The 15,611-nt window shown below is 43.0% G+C and overlaps 1 protein-coding gene across 1 annotated transcript in view; it reads left to right on the top strand.

The window, feature by feature from the left end:
- The window catches only part of rasgrp4 (RAS guanyl releasing protein 4), a gene marked incomplete at its 3' end in the record, with an annotated part of 47,878 nt that extends 32,927 nt beyond the window's left edge, over positions 1-14,951 (top strand). The window contains exons 9-17 of the mRNA XM_080731945.1: positions 2,042-2,317; positions 4,078-4,158; positions 7,155-7,265; positions 9,647-9,756; positions 11,687-11,837; positions 11,966-12,002; positions 13,149-13,280; positions 14,018-14,211; positions 14,835-14,951. Of these exons, the coding sequence (XP_080588071.1) occupies positions 2,042-2,317; positions 4,078-4,158; positions 7,155-7,265; positions 9,647-9,756; positions 11,687-11,837; positions 11,966-12,002; positions 13,149-13,280; positions 14,018-14,211; positions 14,835-14,951 (1,209 nt within the window). The remainder of the gene's footprint in view (positions 1-2,041; positions 2,318-4,077; positions 4,159-7,154; positions 7,266-9,646; positions 9,757-11,686; positions 11,838-11,965; positions 12,003-13,148; positions 13,281-14,017; positions 14,212-14,834) is intronic.
- Positions 14,952-15,611: the final 660 nt, after the last annotated feature.

Below are 15,611 nucleotides of genomic sequence, written 5' to 3'. Positions count from 1 at the left end.
TGTACGAACACAATGGGGTGATATTTATCCCTGCATGTATTATAACAGTCTGTGCTGGCAACTGTCAGCAGGGAGTGTTGGGCGGGAGGAGTAGGACGGAGGCTCCATGTCAGGGCTATTCAACTAGATTAGGCAGGGGGTCCACAATAGCAAAAATGACTTGAACCCGGGGGGCCACGTGACCGTGACAATAGAAATGAACAAAATGTTCGTGGTTAACCGTTTGTTGTGGAAAATGGTGCATTTATATACACGGTAAATGGTGCATTTACTGTATATAGCGCTTTCTTCCAAAGCAATTTGCATAGATTGTGCATTACATTCACCCATACATTCATATCGGTGTTCAGTGTTTTTCTGTGCACAGGTCATTGGCATGGAAGTGCGGTAAGAGTATTGGAGGCAGGATGCAATGAAAGGCAACGGCGAAGATCAGCATACCAGTACCATATCCCACAGTATAGCATGACCTGCGTTATTGCAAAACACATTTTTGGACACTGCTCCTAAAAATGTTGCCCTAAAATCACGCAAAGCGGTACACAGTATGTCTAGAGCAGGGTTCCCCAATTAGTTTTCCCCAATGGCCGAATTATGTCTAGGGTACCAAGCCGAGGGCCACAGCATTGCAGGGGGCGACGGTGGCATTCCTGCTACTCCAGCGACAGTTCAGATATCGTCTTTGTTTGGGTGAAAATCTTGTATGTCCAAAACCGTTCGTTTTGCATTCATCATTTTAAAAATGATTTAAACTAGTGAAAACAGCCGATCTACAAGCACACAACGCCTCGCACCGCGAGGCGTTGTGTGCTTGTAGATCTGCTGTTTTCACTACTTTTGTGCGACGGCCTCGTACGATGAAGCAGGGCTTTGCTTTGTGAAAGAACGTACACATTTGGAGACAGAGGTTTCCACCCGACAACGACGATATACTAGTGTTGTTGCTGCTCTTATACCACCATTATTACTGGGGTTGGTGGGGGCCAGACGGTAGCCCCCCACGGGCCGCAAATGGATCGCGGGCCGCCTATTGGGGAACCCTGGTCTAGAGTCATGTCATCAACATGGATCTGTCCCATTTAGCGCCACCATCAGGCCGATTTTTTTCAAAAACATTTTTGGACACTGCTCCTACAGATTTTGCCCTAAACACGCAAAGCGGTCTAGAGTCATGTCATCAACATGGATCCGTCCTATTTGTGTATACATGTGACCTGACGGTCGCTTATCTCCCGATTAGGGAGTCTTACTGGTATTATACTACAGTGACGTTATTTCGGAGAAAACTAAAATTACGCTGCTACTTACTTGCTAGGTTACGGGTAACGTACATAAGAGGGATGCATTCTGATTTGTCTTGGGAAATATTGATATATCAAAAGAAATAATAACAATAGGTCAATAACTGTTAATCTTTTTGTGAATTCATAATTGCGGGACAATCCTCTGTCCAGGCTATAAGATATTTGTCCTGCAAAGGCTATGGACCGTAACCAGCCCTGTCCGTCTGGCTCGTAGCCATTGACACTAACTAACCTAAGGATCTTCAACAGGAGGTCCGGGACCCCTAGGGGGTCCTCAGAGTTACTACAGGGGGTCCTCCAAATCTTTGTGTGATTTTTTTTCTCCTTTTTTATATTAACCACTTGAACCCTAGCTTGAACCCTAGTTCCTATTCTGAGAACTTTTGCCAAAAATAGCAGATCTACAAGCTCACAACGCCTCGCAGTGTAGATTGTAGAGTAGATTGTGAAAGGTCAAGTTTATTAAGTATTGGTTAAATAAGTGGTTAAATATCTGAAATGAATCCAAAATACACTGACGAATTGTGCTGTCAAACGATGAAACTATATGGAACCTATGAACAGGTTGTGGGGGTCCCTGCTTCATCTCTCTCTCAACTAAGGGGTCCTTGGCCTGAAAACGTTGAAGACCTCTGAACTAACCAATATGAGGCGTATAATTGGCAATGAGAAGTTTCTCTGGGCGCTGAAGCTGATTCCTTCCTTCCTCTCCCACTCTTCATATCTCCGCTCTCCAGGCGCTGGGCGAGATGACAGAGCTGCTCTCCTCGCGCAGCAACTACAGCAACTACCGGCGCGTGTACGGCGAGTGCTCCGGCTTCAAGGTGCCCATCCTGGGCGTGCACCTGAAGGACCTGATCTCGCTGAACGAGGCCCTGCCCGACTACCTGGACGAGGACAAGATCAACCTGGGCAAGCTGCAGCACCTGCACAGCAACATCACTGACCTGCTGGCCATCCACCGCCAGGCGCCGCCCTTTGAATCCAACAAGGACCTCCTTCACCTGCTCACCGTGAGTGCACTGAGACAGCGTTTCACAAACTGTCAAATTTCAAGGTCTTACCTTAACTCTTGACAGTGTACAAATGGAACCAAATGAACCCTAACGGGTTCATTTGGTTCCATTTGTACACTGTCAGGGTTACATACTTGTATGGGTCAATTTAGACCCAACTAAAGGAACCCACAGAGTCCCCGGAATCCACTTTGAGAACCACTGCACTAAGACACCGGGGCAGAGAGCCAGTGTTCATTTTCGTCGACTAAAGCTACAGTATGGCAAAATAATGCCCGTCGACTACCTTTTTCTAGATACATTTTAACAGCGATACGATACGCATCACGATACGTGGTTGACGATATGATACGTTGACGATATTGGTTCATGGCAATACAACACGCTACAATTCAATAATTTAAAATCCGATACAATAACTATTTAGCAAAAAGAAGTATCTATGTGAAACGTGTGCATAGTGCAGGTTTTTTTAAGGAAAACATTTATTATTATGGATATAAATAAGTAAAGACAATGATTCTCTGGCTACGTTTTTTCTCTTATAATGATAATTTCGTCAACAAATAAAACATAAAAATGTTTGGGAGAGACTAGTAGAGAAGAGATCCAGTAGAACTAAGTCATCCTGGGTGCACGGGTCCTACTGTCGGTCTCTCCCACTCAGCTCTTACCCTGCCTCCCTCTTGAAAGTAACAAAAGAAGAAAACCCAAAGCATGTTTTGGCCAAAGTTTCACCTTCATTTCCTCAATCACCTGTGAACTTTGTTTGACGCATGTAATTAATCTCCACCAGGATTGTGTGTGTGTGTGTGTGTGTGTGTGTGTGTGTGTGTGTGTGTGTGTGTGTGTGTGTGTGTGTGTGTGTGTGTGTCCACAGCTAATCTGTGCCGGCCAGCATTATATTTGTTACATATTTTGTCAAAGTGAAGGCCACTCTACCGGCCACTCTACCCCATTAGCTCACTCGTATACATCACTATTATGATTACTAACACGTGCCAACTGGTGGAGATTTGCGCTCTACTGCGCACACCTTTCTGGTTGATAATTTATTACGTGGGAGAATGGTTATGGGGAACACCACCCATTAAAACGGGGAAAGCGTCTGTGTCATTTTCGTTTTTCTGTGTTGTGCATATTAAAAAATCAAACCTCGGTTCGAAGTGGAGCCGTGAATTTGAGCAGTTCCAGGTCTATGTTTTTGATTGAAGTGATTTGTAATTATAATCAAAATCTACAAAGTATTTACAAAATAAATAACTTTTGAACGGCTCTTTGAAAAGAACGGATCCCAGAGATTCGGCTCACTTCAAAGTGACATAAATCCCATCCAAAAAATCGGCTCACTTCAAAGTGACATAAATCCCATCCAAAAAATCGGCTCACTTCAAAGTGACATAAATCCCATCCAAAAAATCGGCTCACTTCAAAGTGACATAAATCCCATCCAAAGAATTGCGCATGGGCAGATCCTGTTCATGCTCGACTGGACACAGACTCTGGTGAGACAGGACACACATTGCCACTCAGAGGGAGCCCATGTGCTCTGCACACGGCTCCAAAAATAGCAGCTCTACAAGCTCACAGGGCGTCACTTTGTGCCACGCTGCGAGCTTTTACATCTGCTATTTTTGAAAAGTTTTGAAAAATGTTGAAAGTGTGAAAACTACTGATTTAGAAGGCTTTTGTAGAATCGGCCTCAGGTCTTAATGGGTTTACATGTAAGCTCTATCCTCTGCCTGTTATTTCCTCAGCTCTCACTAGATCTGTACTACACGGAAGACGAGATCTATGAGCTGTCTTACACCAAGGAGCCCAGGAACCCTAAGACGCAGGTTAGTATTCAGAGCCACAAACAATTTGTTTTAGCATGTGGTGCACTATTCTTTTTCCTTTTTTTTTAAGGTTTGTTTTTGGGCTTTTTATGCCTTTATTTGATAGGATAGTAGACCGACAGGAAATGGGGAGAGAGATGGGGAACGACACGCAGCAAAGGTTGTCCGGATTGGGAATCGAACCGGCGACGCCAGCAGGCATCATAGCCTAGTATGTGGCACGCGCCTTGACCACTAGGCCAGCGGGCGCCCCATGTGGTGCACTATTAAAGGACAACTTTGTTTTTTTACAACATGGGTTCATATTTTAGATTGTAATTAGAGAAAAGAAAATATGAGTGTTAAAATGTTTTCATTTACTGCTTTCTATTGTTTTACATTTTAAAACTCATCTTTTGTTCTCTCTAATGACTATCTAAAATATGAACCCTTGTTATAAAAAAACAAAGTTGTAATTTTATATTAAACGATCAGAGTATGATCGTGTAGTACTGACATTTAACGCATGATCACACATACAAGGCAGAAGTATCAGCGTCCTGTTCACTTCCATTCTGCGGGATCGAATATACAGTATGTGCCTCCTAAAGCATGTATGTCTATTGAAGCAGGATGTCTCCACAATTTAAACAATCCTAACTCGCTGAATACTCAACCGATTTTCATAGTTTGGTTTGTTAGAGATATGAGAGACATGTAGTTATGTTATGACATAGGATATAGGTTACATAAGAAATGCGGGTTTCATACCAAAACACCTTATAGATAGTAACAATAATGGCTATAAAACAGAACAAAAGTTAAATCTCAGGTACTTCTATATCACTCACATATTTCTTGCAGTGGAGTTATGGCGAGCAGCTTACCCAGATAATATGGGGGTGGTACGGATGTGCTCCAATGAGGCGTCCTATCTATTTATGTCTAAGCTGCCCACAAGACAATTTGAGTAATTAATATGTTCGATGCCTTGGCACGTACAGTATACCCTTAGCGCAAGGTCCAACAGGACATTTCACAACATACAAGTACAACACACTATATCCATAGCCTACACAGTGAAGTTGATGATGAATGGTAGAATCGAGACCCTTACACAGTAAAATCTTTAGTGTCTCATGGTCGAATCAAGACGCTGAAATGTCTCTTATAAGAATTTCATCATTCACAATCAATTAACCTATAATATTGAACCTTTTGTGAGTTTGTAACATGGCACTATCATGACACCTGTCATACACAGTAGAATCCTCAGTGTTGATGTATCAGAATCAGCTTTATTGTCACATCACAGGTTTACAGAAGTACAAAAGTGAGTGAAATTCATTTTTGTGCATAGTTCCCATTTCCATAGAAAAAAATCACACCCAATATGAAGTGAGCGGTGGTCGTGCTTGCATAACATCTTCTGACTAGGATTTAAGTCTAGGATGTACAGGCTATGCTACACACACACATTTTGCTATGGCAAAACGCTGAGGAAAAAGGCTACAGACATACGACATATGACATCACTAGACAAACATGATGCTACGCACACACATTTTACTATGGCAAAACTCTGAGGAAAAAGGCTACGGACACACGCACAGCCACTTATAGGAGCGGTTTGCACCGCTCAAAAAAGAAACAGAAGAAGAAGAAGAAGAAGAAGAAGGGGGATGGGGGGCAAGGGGGAAAGACAAAGACACTGCACCCTCAGTACTGTGTTTGATAACATAATAATAATTGAGAGCATACATCATTTGTACACTCTCAGAGTAGAGGGTTTTACTCTGTATCATGGTGGCCCCGTTTCCACTCAAGGAAGGACAACGGCATCATGCCGTGGCTGTGGGTGTCAATTCTGGTACAAAACAAAAGAAATAGCATCCATCGACCGGATTGTTGAGAAATCATCAAAGGTAGCCACATCAAAGGGGAATACGTTAGCGTGTTCTGTGGTGGGTGTATGTGTTCAACTAACATCATCCCTGTCGCATCATGGCTCGTCTCTCTCTCTCTCTCTCTCTCTCTCTCTCTCTCTCTCTCTCAAACATCTGTGGTTAAGTTGCCCAAGGCTTGGTGGTTTGTTTGCACTGCAACAGGGATGGTTTAACTGTTTCAATGAAGAGCTGAAGTTTATATTTGGGCCAAAGTAACAAGCATCACAAAAGAGACGGGTGGGATTCTTTAATTCTTTGGTTGAGCAGGTAAAAATTTGTATCTGGCTTTCAAGAAGGAACAAAATCCAAGGAGCATCAGGGTGGGTCAAAGCTTAACTCGTGGCAAAAGGGTGGGTAGCAGCTTGTCTCAGAATAGTTTTCCTATTATAAAATGATGTCCTGTCTAGAATGATTTGTTGAGATGTGGGGGCAAGGGGAGCATCTTGTGTAGCATTGATCAAGATTCACTGTTTTTTTAGGGGTGGGCAATATAACCGATTTGGCAATACATCGCGATAGTTTATTTGCCAATACTGTATCGATACTTCAGGCCGTAGTATCACGTTACTTTGTAGAAAGTAAAATATATTCCCATGCATAGGAACCAATGGTAGAAGTCCGGTTCTGACACTCCGCTGCCTCTAGATGTCGCTTTACTATAGTAGCTATACTTCCCCTTCCCACGGTTCAGTGAGTGAAGTCTCTCGAGAAAATGGCTGCGACGAAAACAATAACAATAGAGCAGCGTCTTCAGCTTTCAAAGCTGATATATCACAATAGTATCGTATCACAAAGATTCGCAATATATCGTGATATTATTGCATCGTGACCCAAGTATCGTGATACGTATTGCATCGCAAGATTCTTGCCAATATCCACCCCTACTGGTTTTGTCTCTTTAAGAAAATAATACATATTATTGTGGGTGTTTAAAGCATGCATTTTGTAGGATTGTCCTGATGACTGAGTGTGTTTGAGTGTAAATCAAAGGTTACTAAAAGCGTGTTTAAAGGTCTCTCTCTCTCTCTCTCTCTCTCTCTCTCTCTCTCTCTCTCTCTCTCTCCCTCCCAGCCTGTGACTCCCGTCAAACCGCCGGTGGACGTGGTGGCAGAGTGGGGCTCCGGGGTCAAACCGAGGCTGGACCCCAACACCATCTCCAAACACGTCAAACATCTGGTGGACGTGAGTACCGAACAGGGCTTTGAATCCAGAGGATCATAGACATAGAAAGGTAGATGTCTGCCTCCTCCCGCTGTAAAAAAAAAAAAAGGGAAGGCAAGCTAACGGAATTCTGAAGCACGCTTCCATGTGCGTCACAGAAACGGAAGTTCGGTAGGCCAATCAGAAGCAGATGGGGGCGGGTCTTTTTGTAACCCAGGGTGCGTTGGGATATAGGACCAGAGGGCACTGGTGTGGCCCCTGTAGAGGACGCCGCTGTAGTGCAGGGGTCTTCAACAGGGGGTCCTCAGAGTTACTACAGTAGTGCAGGGGTCTTCAACAGGGGGTCCTCAGAGTTACTACAGATATTTCAGTGATAGAAACGTTGTTTCTCCTTTTTTATAACTTGAACCCTAGCGTCCATATTCTGACAGCTTTAGACAAAAATAGCAGATCTACAAGCTTGTAGATCGGCTATTTTCGGCAAAGAGCTTTGTTGTAGAGGGGAACAAGAGCAGACCAAGTACAGAGTGAAAGGTCAAGTGTTTTAAGTATTGACAGTTCAAGTGGTTAAATATCTGAAAACACAAATTGACATGAATCCAAAATGATTGTGCTGTCAAAAGATGAAACTATATGGAATCTGTGAACAGGTTGTGGGGGTCCCTGCTTCATCTGTCTCTTAACTAAGGGGTCCTTGGCCTGAAAACGTCGGTTGAAGACCCCTGCAGTAGTGTAAAGTAACCAGTAGCCTACATTTACTTAAGTACTGTACTTAACCCTGCGAGGCCCAGCGTGGCTTTTTGGCAACATTTTTATTTTATCAAAAAAAGAGTTTAAATAATGAGTTTTCCTGTTCTTTTTTTCACATTAACATCACCATTGGATCCTATTGTTTAGTATTACAATGCCATTGGCCACAATATTTGCATATAAATACCCCCCACAGAGGCTGATATTCACACAACTTCCAGATCTATGGAGTCCAGAGTCTGGACAAACAACATCTCACTTTTTCACTGAAGCTATACCTCACAAAAACATAAGTAAAATGCCTGTAATATTTTTTTTTGGTGATCATTAGAATGTCTAGATTAGAACATGTACATATGTTATTATTGTGAAAAGTATCCCCAAAATGTAAATTAGAGTATGATTTATGATTTATGGCTATAAAACCTTACAAAAACATAACCCTTTTGGCCAGTAGAAATGAATTCGGGTCTTGCAGGGTTAAGTACAATATTCCCATTTTCAATCATGTTACTTCTACTGAACCACTGGCTGCTGTTTACACCGCAGCAATGGTGGCGGCGCTCTCTACAGGGGAGCGCTCAAGGAAAACGCTCTATAGCCTGCACCCGAGACAGCCTCACCCAGGGTATGAGTCATAACGTGTACAATGAAAATGATGGACTTCTGGAGTACTGCAATAGATGGCACAAGAGCACACTCCATGCATCTGGCTGAAAGGCAGACCAACTTCTAACTGCGCTTGTGCTTATCTATCACAGTGGTTCTCAACCTGTGGGTTGGGACCCCCAGTGGGGTCCCCAAATTTTTTTTTTTTTTTTTGGGTTAGGGTTAGGGGGGTCCTCAGATGATTCACTTAATGTGCAACATTTGTTTTCTCACTCAACAGTAAACAAACCAACATAATGTTTAAGTGTATAGAGGGTATCTGCACGTTTCTAAAGTGACAATTTAAAGGAGCTATAGTCAACTTTTTCATTGTAGGGCCGACACTTTGTTTACATCCTAGTCTATAGACTAGAATGTAAACAAAGTGTCAGTCTGACAATGGCCAAAATGGTTATTTTATCATTATTTTACGCTTTTTGTGGTCATTTTTGAAAAGAAACACATATATGAAGCTTATTTTTTTATAAAATATTTTCGAAACATTATTTTTATTTTAGCATCCGTTTTTCAAGAAAAAGTTGACTATAGCTCCTTTTTAATACCTCTAAAATATCAAATTAAACATTGGCCAAATTGTCAAATATTAGAGGCAGAGATTGTGAAAATAGCCAATGTACAAGCTCACAACGCCTGTTGTGAGCATGTAGATCTGCTATTTTCTCAATAGAACCGTGTTATACAAAATGTAATGCCTCTTAATGTCAGGGTGGTGGGGGGTCACCAGTTAAAATATGATTATTTTGGGGGGTCATTGTCATGAAAAGGTTGAGAACCACTGATCTATCACACCCCTGGGTGCCTGCAGACATGTAAGCCGTGACATATCCTCTTATGTTCACTCTAACCCTGCCAATGGCCCCATTCTTCTTCTTCTTTCACTTCCTCATCGCTAAAGCAGAACCAACTCAACAACCCTGCTGCGTGTCTTGCAAAAGTGAAACTCAGCTCATTTCGCTGACAGTTGCCTTTGTCTCCCCCTGCAGTCCATAATGATGAATTACGACCAGAACCAAGAGGGCTGCATGGCCCTGGAGGACTTTGAGAAGATAGCGGCCAACTTCCCCTTCTCCTTTTGCACGCACGAAACTGAAAGGTGAGGAAGCACAGTTCGCGGCACCGCCTCTGCTTTTAAGGTGTCTTTTTTAGCAGCGGTGTAAAAAGTACCCTTGTTCTTTGCTCAAGTAAAAGGTTCTTTGCTCAAGTACACAACGCCTCGCAACGCGAGTATGGAAGTATACTCCACTATAAACCTCCAAATAGTACATGTACTAAAGTTAATTTCCACCACTGCTTTTCAGGACTCTGTAAAACACCAATAAATGAATAAGGGCACGTTCACACCGCACTTTCATTCTAGCTATGAGGGAGGATAATGCCAATGCATTACAATGGGAATGGAGCGGTTTCTTTCTTTTTTCTTTTATTTTTGCAGAAATACACAAATGGCAGCAAACCCCTCCATTCCCATTGAAATGCTTTGGCAGAATCTGCCCTCAGAGGCAGCATAAAAGTGCAGTGTGACCGTGGCCTGACGATTGAATGAATGAATGCCTATTTTGTCTATCCAGCTTTCATCACTGATGGTTGAACCCTTGAGGCATAATGGCATATATTTGTGAGAGTGACCCTCTTAATGTTTTCTTTTATGCATATTGAATATGTTCTGTGTACGGGTCCCTGGCACGGAAGCATCTTCATGAGAAGAGTAGTGGGGGCAGGTGGTCATGCTTCTGTAGTGTTTCTATGCTTTGTAAGAATGAAAGGTTTTAGTTTTTAGTTTGAGTACCTGGCTGATAAGGGCACAGGCACAGGAACCATTAGTTGGGAACTTTGAGTCATTGTGTGAAACACATTACGGTGTAAAAACTAATGGATGAGGTGGAGAATTCTTTCTTTGTTGTGAACCACTCAAAAATCAGAAGTAGCTCAAATAATTGTCTACTTCTATTATTTTTTTTTAAATGAATGGTCTGGGTGGCTAGGGTGACTAGTCTAGCTGTCCAGGCACCTAGGCTGCAGATGTGTCGCGGGTTCGACTCCCGATCCTGAAGACCTTTGCAGCCAATGCTGCGTGTCACTCCCCATCTCTCTCTCCCCTTTTCCTGTTAGTCTACTGTTCACTATCAATAAAGTCAGAAAAAAGAGAATGGACTTGGGCTGGGCGACAACTTCAAATCAATATCACCATTATTTAGAAAATAGTCAATCAGATCTACCAGCTCACAATCTGTCACATCCAGTGTTAATTATGACTGAAGATTGTTAGATTTAGTTTAGTCATAGTCTTTTCATTAACATTTCATTTAGTTTTAGTCGTATTTCAGTCACCTGAAAAGTTATAGTGTAATTCAGGCGTTATTTACAGGGGTGCCCTGAACCAAAACCTATAGAGAACCACTGCACTAAGGTGACTTATGACGTGACTTCACAGCCCACGAAGGTGCTTGAAGACCTGCTGTCTTCAAGACTGATTCAATAACTACTGTAACAAGAAGTGTATTGAATCAGTGGTTCTCAACCTGTGGGTCGGGACCCCCAGGGAGGTTCCCAAATTATTTTGGGGGGTCCCCAGATGACATAACATAATGTGCAACACTGTTTTCTCACTCAACAGTATAAAAACCAACATAAAGTTTAAGTGTATAGAGGGTATCTGCACATTTCTAAAGTGACAATTTAAGGTCTTTTTTAATACTTCTAAAATGACAAATTGATAAAACATTGGCCAAATTGTCAAATATTAGTGGCAGAAATTGTGAAAATAGCAGATCTACATGCTCACAACGCCTCGTGTTGCGAGGCGTTGAGAGCATGTAGATCGGCTATTTTCACAATAGAACCATGTTATACAAAATGTAGACCTAATGCATCAACTCTTAGTGCTCGTAGGCTGGGGGGGGGGGGGGGGGTCCCCAGTTAAAATATGATTCTTTTGGGGGTCGCGGCCTGAAAAGGTTGAGAACCACTGTATTAAATGTCTGCTCTGGCTCGGCTCCAGTCATCTTGCGTTCCTCCAACCCCAGACAGGGCCAGATCAGTCATGAGGAAATCACCTCTTACTTCATGAGGGGAATGTCCGTGTGCGCCAAGCTGGGCTACAACTTCAACGCCGTGCACAACTTCCACGAGACCACGTACAAGCGGCCGACGTTCTGCGACAAGTGCAGAGGTTTTGTGAGTGTACAGTTTTACTAGTCATCGTCCGTGTTTTGATTTTGTTGTTTGTTATGTTTTAATGTCAGCCCGGTTCAGCGCAGCTACGCTACTGACTCATATCTGAATTCTTGCCTCCTCTCTTGTAGTTATGGGGAGTCATCAAACAGGGCTACCACTGCAAAGGTAAGATATGACAGCTTAAAACCCTTTGCTGACTGGAGTTCCCCAGGGGTCCATAACCTTTAATCTCTCAGCAGAAAATAGCTGATCTGCAACACGTTGTGAGCATGTGGAGCAGCTATTTTTCGTCAAATGTTTGCCCCAGAATAGGGACGCACGCTAGGGTTCATGTGGTTCAACTGACATGTCACAATCACGTTAAAAAACAAGATTAGCATCTTGGTTGAGCACTGATGTCTTTGATGAAATAAAATAAAAGAGAAAACGCACAGACCTCACTTTGGTGTCCTGAATTGGAATGTGACATGCAGCAACAGTGTGTCACGCATCACCCCTTTCTTTTCTATCTACCCCCTCTTTCCTGTCTCTCTACCGTTCCTTGAACAAAGAAGCTAGGCTTGTCAGTAAAGGTAGATTCTATCTGAGCAGCACCGAATTCAGGGGCGGGAATCTTTCCCAAAACGGTGCCTTATCACCAACTGGTGGAAAAAGTAGAAATGTTTTACTTAAGTAAAAGTATAAATACTGCAATGTAGAATGATACTCTGTTCCAAGTAATAGTACGGAATTCATTCAATACGTTTAACACGTTTTAAAATGTATAAAAATCAAATAGCTCACAACGTCGCATTGTGAGCTTGTAGATCGTCAATTTTTAAATTGCCAAGAATATATACATCTGAAATAGTTTTGTAATAGGCCTAACAAAATTTACAAAGTAACTAATAATTAATCAAATAACGTTTTTTTAATGATTGTAGTGGAGTAAAAAGTACAATATTTGACTCTGAGATGTAGTGGAGTCAAATTTAAAGTATAACAAATTATGTGTAAAAGTACATATCTCCAAGTTTCAAATTTGTATGTTCTTTCGCAAAGTAAAGCCCTGCTTCATCATACAAGGCTGTTGCACAAAAGTAGTGAAAACAGCAGATCTACAAGCACACAACGCCTCGCGGTGCGAGGCGTTGTGTGCTTGTAGATCGGCTGTTTTCACTAGTTTAAATCATTTTCAAAATGATAAATGCAAACCGAACGGTTTTGGACATACAAGGTTTTCATCCGACAACGACGATATGTTACTTTCCACTTTTCCACTGATCATTTCACTCTGTCTCTGTCTCTCTGGTTTAAACCCATCTCCTCTAGACTGTGGGGTGAACTGTCACAAACACTGCAGGGATCTGGTGGCAAAAGAGTGCTTGAAGAAACACAAGGCGTCGGCCGGTTCCTGCCCGTGCACGCCTGCACCGGACTTCAGAACCAAGGGCAACAGCTGGAGTACGTCATTCTCTTTTTGAACCCATAGACCTGGAATCGTTCTATGCTTTAGCTACTCGAATGAATGAATTTCAGTGAAGAAATACACCCACACACTGCCACTTGCAGGTTCCAAGTATCAATTTATTAAAAGCAACGTTTCGGTCGTTAGACCTTCCTCATTGGAACCTGCAAGTGGCAGTGTGCGGGTGTATTTCTTCACTGAAATTCATTCATTCGACTACTTTGTGACCTACGCACCTGCTTGAGAGGAACTACTGAGTGTGCGACTCTCTTCTCTTCACATGCTTTAGCTATTGAAAAATAGCTAAAGCATAGCTAAAACCTGCTATTTTTCGAAAAACTCAAATATTTGCTTACAGCTTACAGTTTAGGCATTTAGCAGACGCTTTTAATCCAAAGCGACTTACAATAAGCAGATACAACATCACAGCTTCTGGGTGGGTCCCTGATACATAATATTTTGAGATGGGGGGGTCAGAGGACAATCACGTATAATTCTAGGGGTCCCTGACATGAAAATGTTTAGAGAACCACTGACGTAGAAACATGCGTTTTTCAAAAACCTCAGAAGGATTTAGAAGAAAATGTAATGCCTCAACTCTTAGTGCTCGTCGGGTCTCCAGTTAAAATATGATTATTTTAGGGGTCACGGCCTGACAAGGTTGAGAACCACTGCTCTACTCTACCTGTCCTGGTCCGACCCCAAACTCACTCAGACCCTGTGTGCCCGTTAGGCTCCACAGAGGAGGAGAACGCCTTTGTGTTCCCCCACTGCAACGAGACGGACGCCTCCAAGGGCACCTCCTGCTCCGACGGAGGGAAGAACAGCATCAGTGACTGCTCCACGCAGACGGACCCGGGCGTGTGGATGCCGGACAGGAGAGACAAGCAGCGGGGACACCACCACCACTCCCTCCCGGCAGTAAAGGTGAAGCAATGACGCAGGATTCATTGCGATGGTGACAGGGCCGGCCACTGCCATAGGCAGACTATGTGGTTGTTTAGGGCCACAACCCATTGGGGCGGGGAAATCTCGCTTTTGCGAACGCCCATCATTTCGACTGGAGGGTTAGGGTGAGGGTTAGAGTCGGGTGTCGAAAAGATGAACGTAGTAACAGCGACAAGCTCCCATTGGGGCCTGGTGGGGGCACCCCACCCTCACACACACTAAAATGCACTCACTGTAAAACTAAAATGTTGTCGCAGGCAATCAAAAAGTGTGATCCTACGTTCTACCTGAATGTTCACAAGATTCTCAATTAGCCTGAACCCTTACTGCGACCGTCACACACTGTGACTGACGGGTATCTCAAATGACAGGTGAAGAATTATCAGCCTGTTCAAATTATTCAAACTTGTAGTGGTGGACAGTCACAGTAGAAGTACACTTTAGTATTGTATTAAAGTTATAAGTACACTTGAATACTGTATTTAAGTGTTGGAGTATCAACATCAACGGTTAATATAAGTTAACCGAAAATTGTGCCAGTTGTTTAATCTGTGTCAAGGGATTCTCTTGGGTCTACAGTGCTGCTTTTTGTCATCTTTCAGGCCAACACACTGCCTCAGAGAGCCAGAGGGTCCTCCATGCCAGTCTCTACTACTCTACTGCGGGACAAGATGGAGGAACTGCAGCTCTACAAAGACAACAGCAGAGAACCAGACTGAAACGTGCAGGCCAGACATTCTCACTCTCCACATGGACAGCAGAACATCCTGCCACCTGAAAACACTTGGGAAAAGGTCGCCAGGGGGCACTGCGCTACAGGCCATTGCAACTAGGATGCTATAAAATGACATAAGTTACGTGTAATGGACTTCAGGAAGATTCATTCAGTCACGGTTGTACAACTTTTTGGGTTTTGACCAGATCTTTGTTTTCGACTTTCAAAATGACTTTTTTGTTCTCCAAAAGCCACTTTTTTCTACTTTATGAAGAACCCGTTTTCTGGTTTTGTCGTCTGGTGCTAAATCCATCATCGACAAGTGCACAAGTTAAGAGGTCTCAAGTCGTAGCCTAAACTTATCTTGCTCCATGTTTTTAATGATGTATACATCACAGTATGTATGCAACCAGGGGCGTCACAAGGGGTAGGAAAGTGGGACTGAGTTACCAGGGCCCAAGGTGGAGGGGCCCTAGTAACTTTAGCTATTGAAAAATAGCAGATATCGGTGCCGCGCTGCGAGCTTGTAGATCTGCTATTTTTGAAAGGTCGTGAAAATGTGTGCAAATCTTTGAATATGTATTTTTTAAGCAGACATTTGTAACTCAAATTTTGCTTCCGGGGGGGGGGGGGTCCCTGGAACTAAATATTTTGAGATGGGGGT

The sequence above is a fragment of the Nannobrachium achirus genome (assembly GCF_963921795.1).
Source record: "Nannobrachium achirus genome assembly, chromosome: 8".
NCBI lineage: Eukaryota > Metazoa > Chordata > Actinopteri > Myctophiformes > Myctophidae > Nannobrachium > Nannobrachium achirus.
Note: the sequence above shows the minus strand (reverse complement) of the source record. Positions and strands in the feature narration are given on the sequence as shown.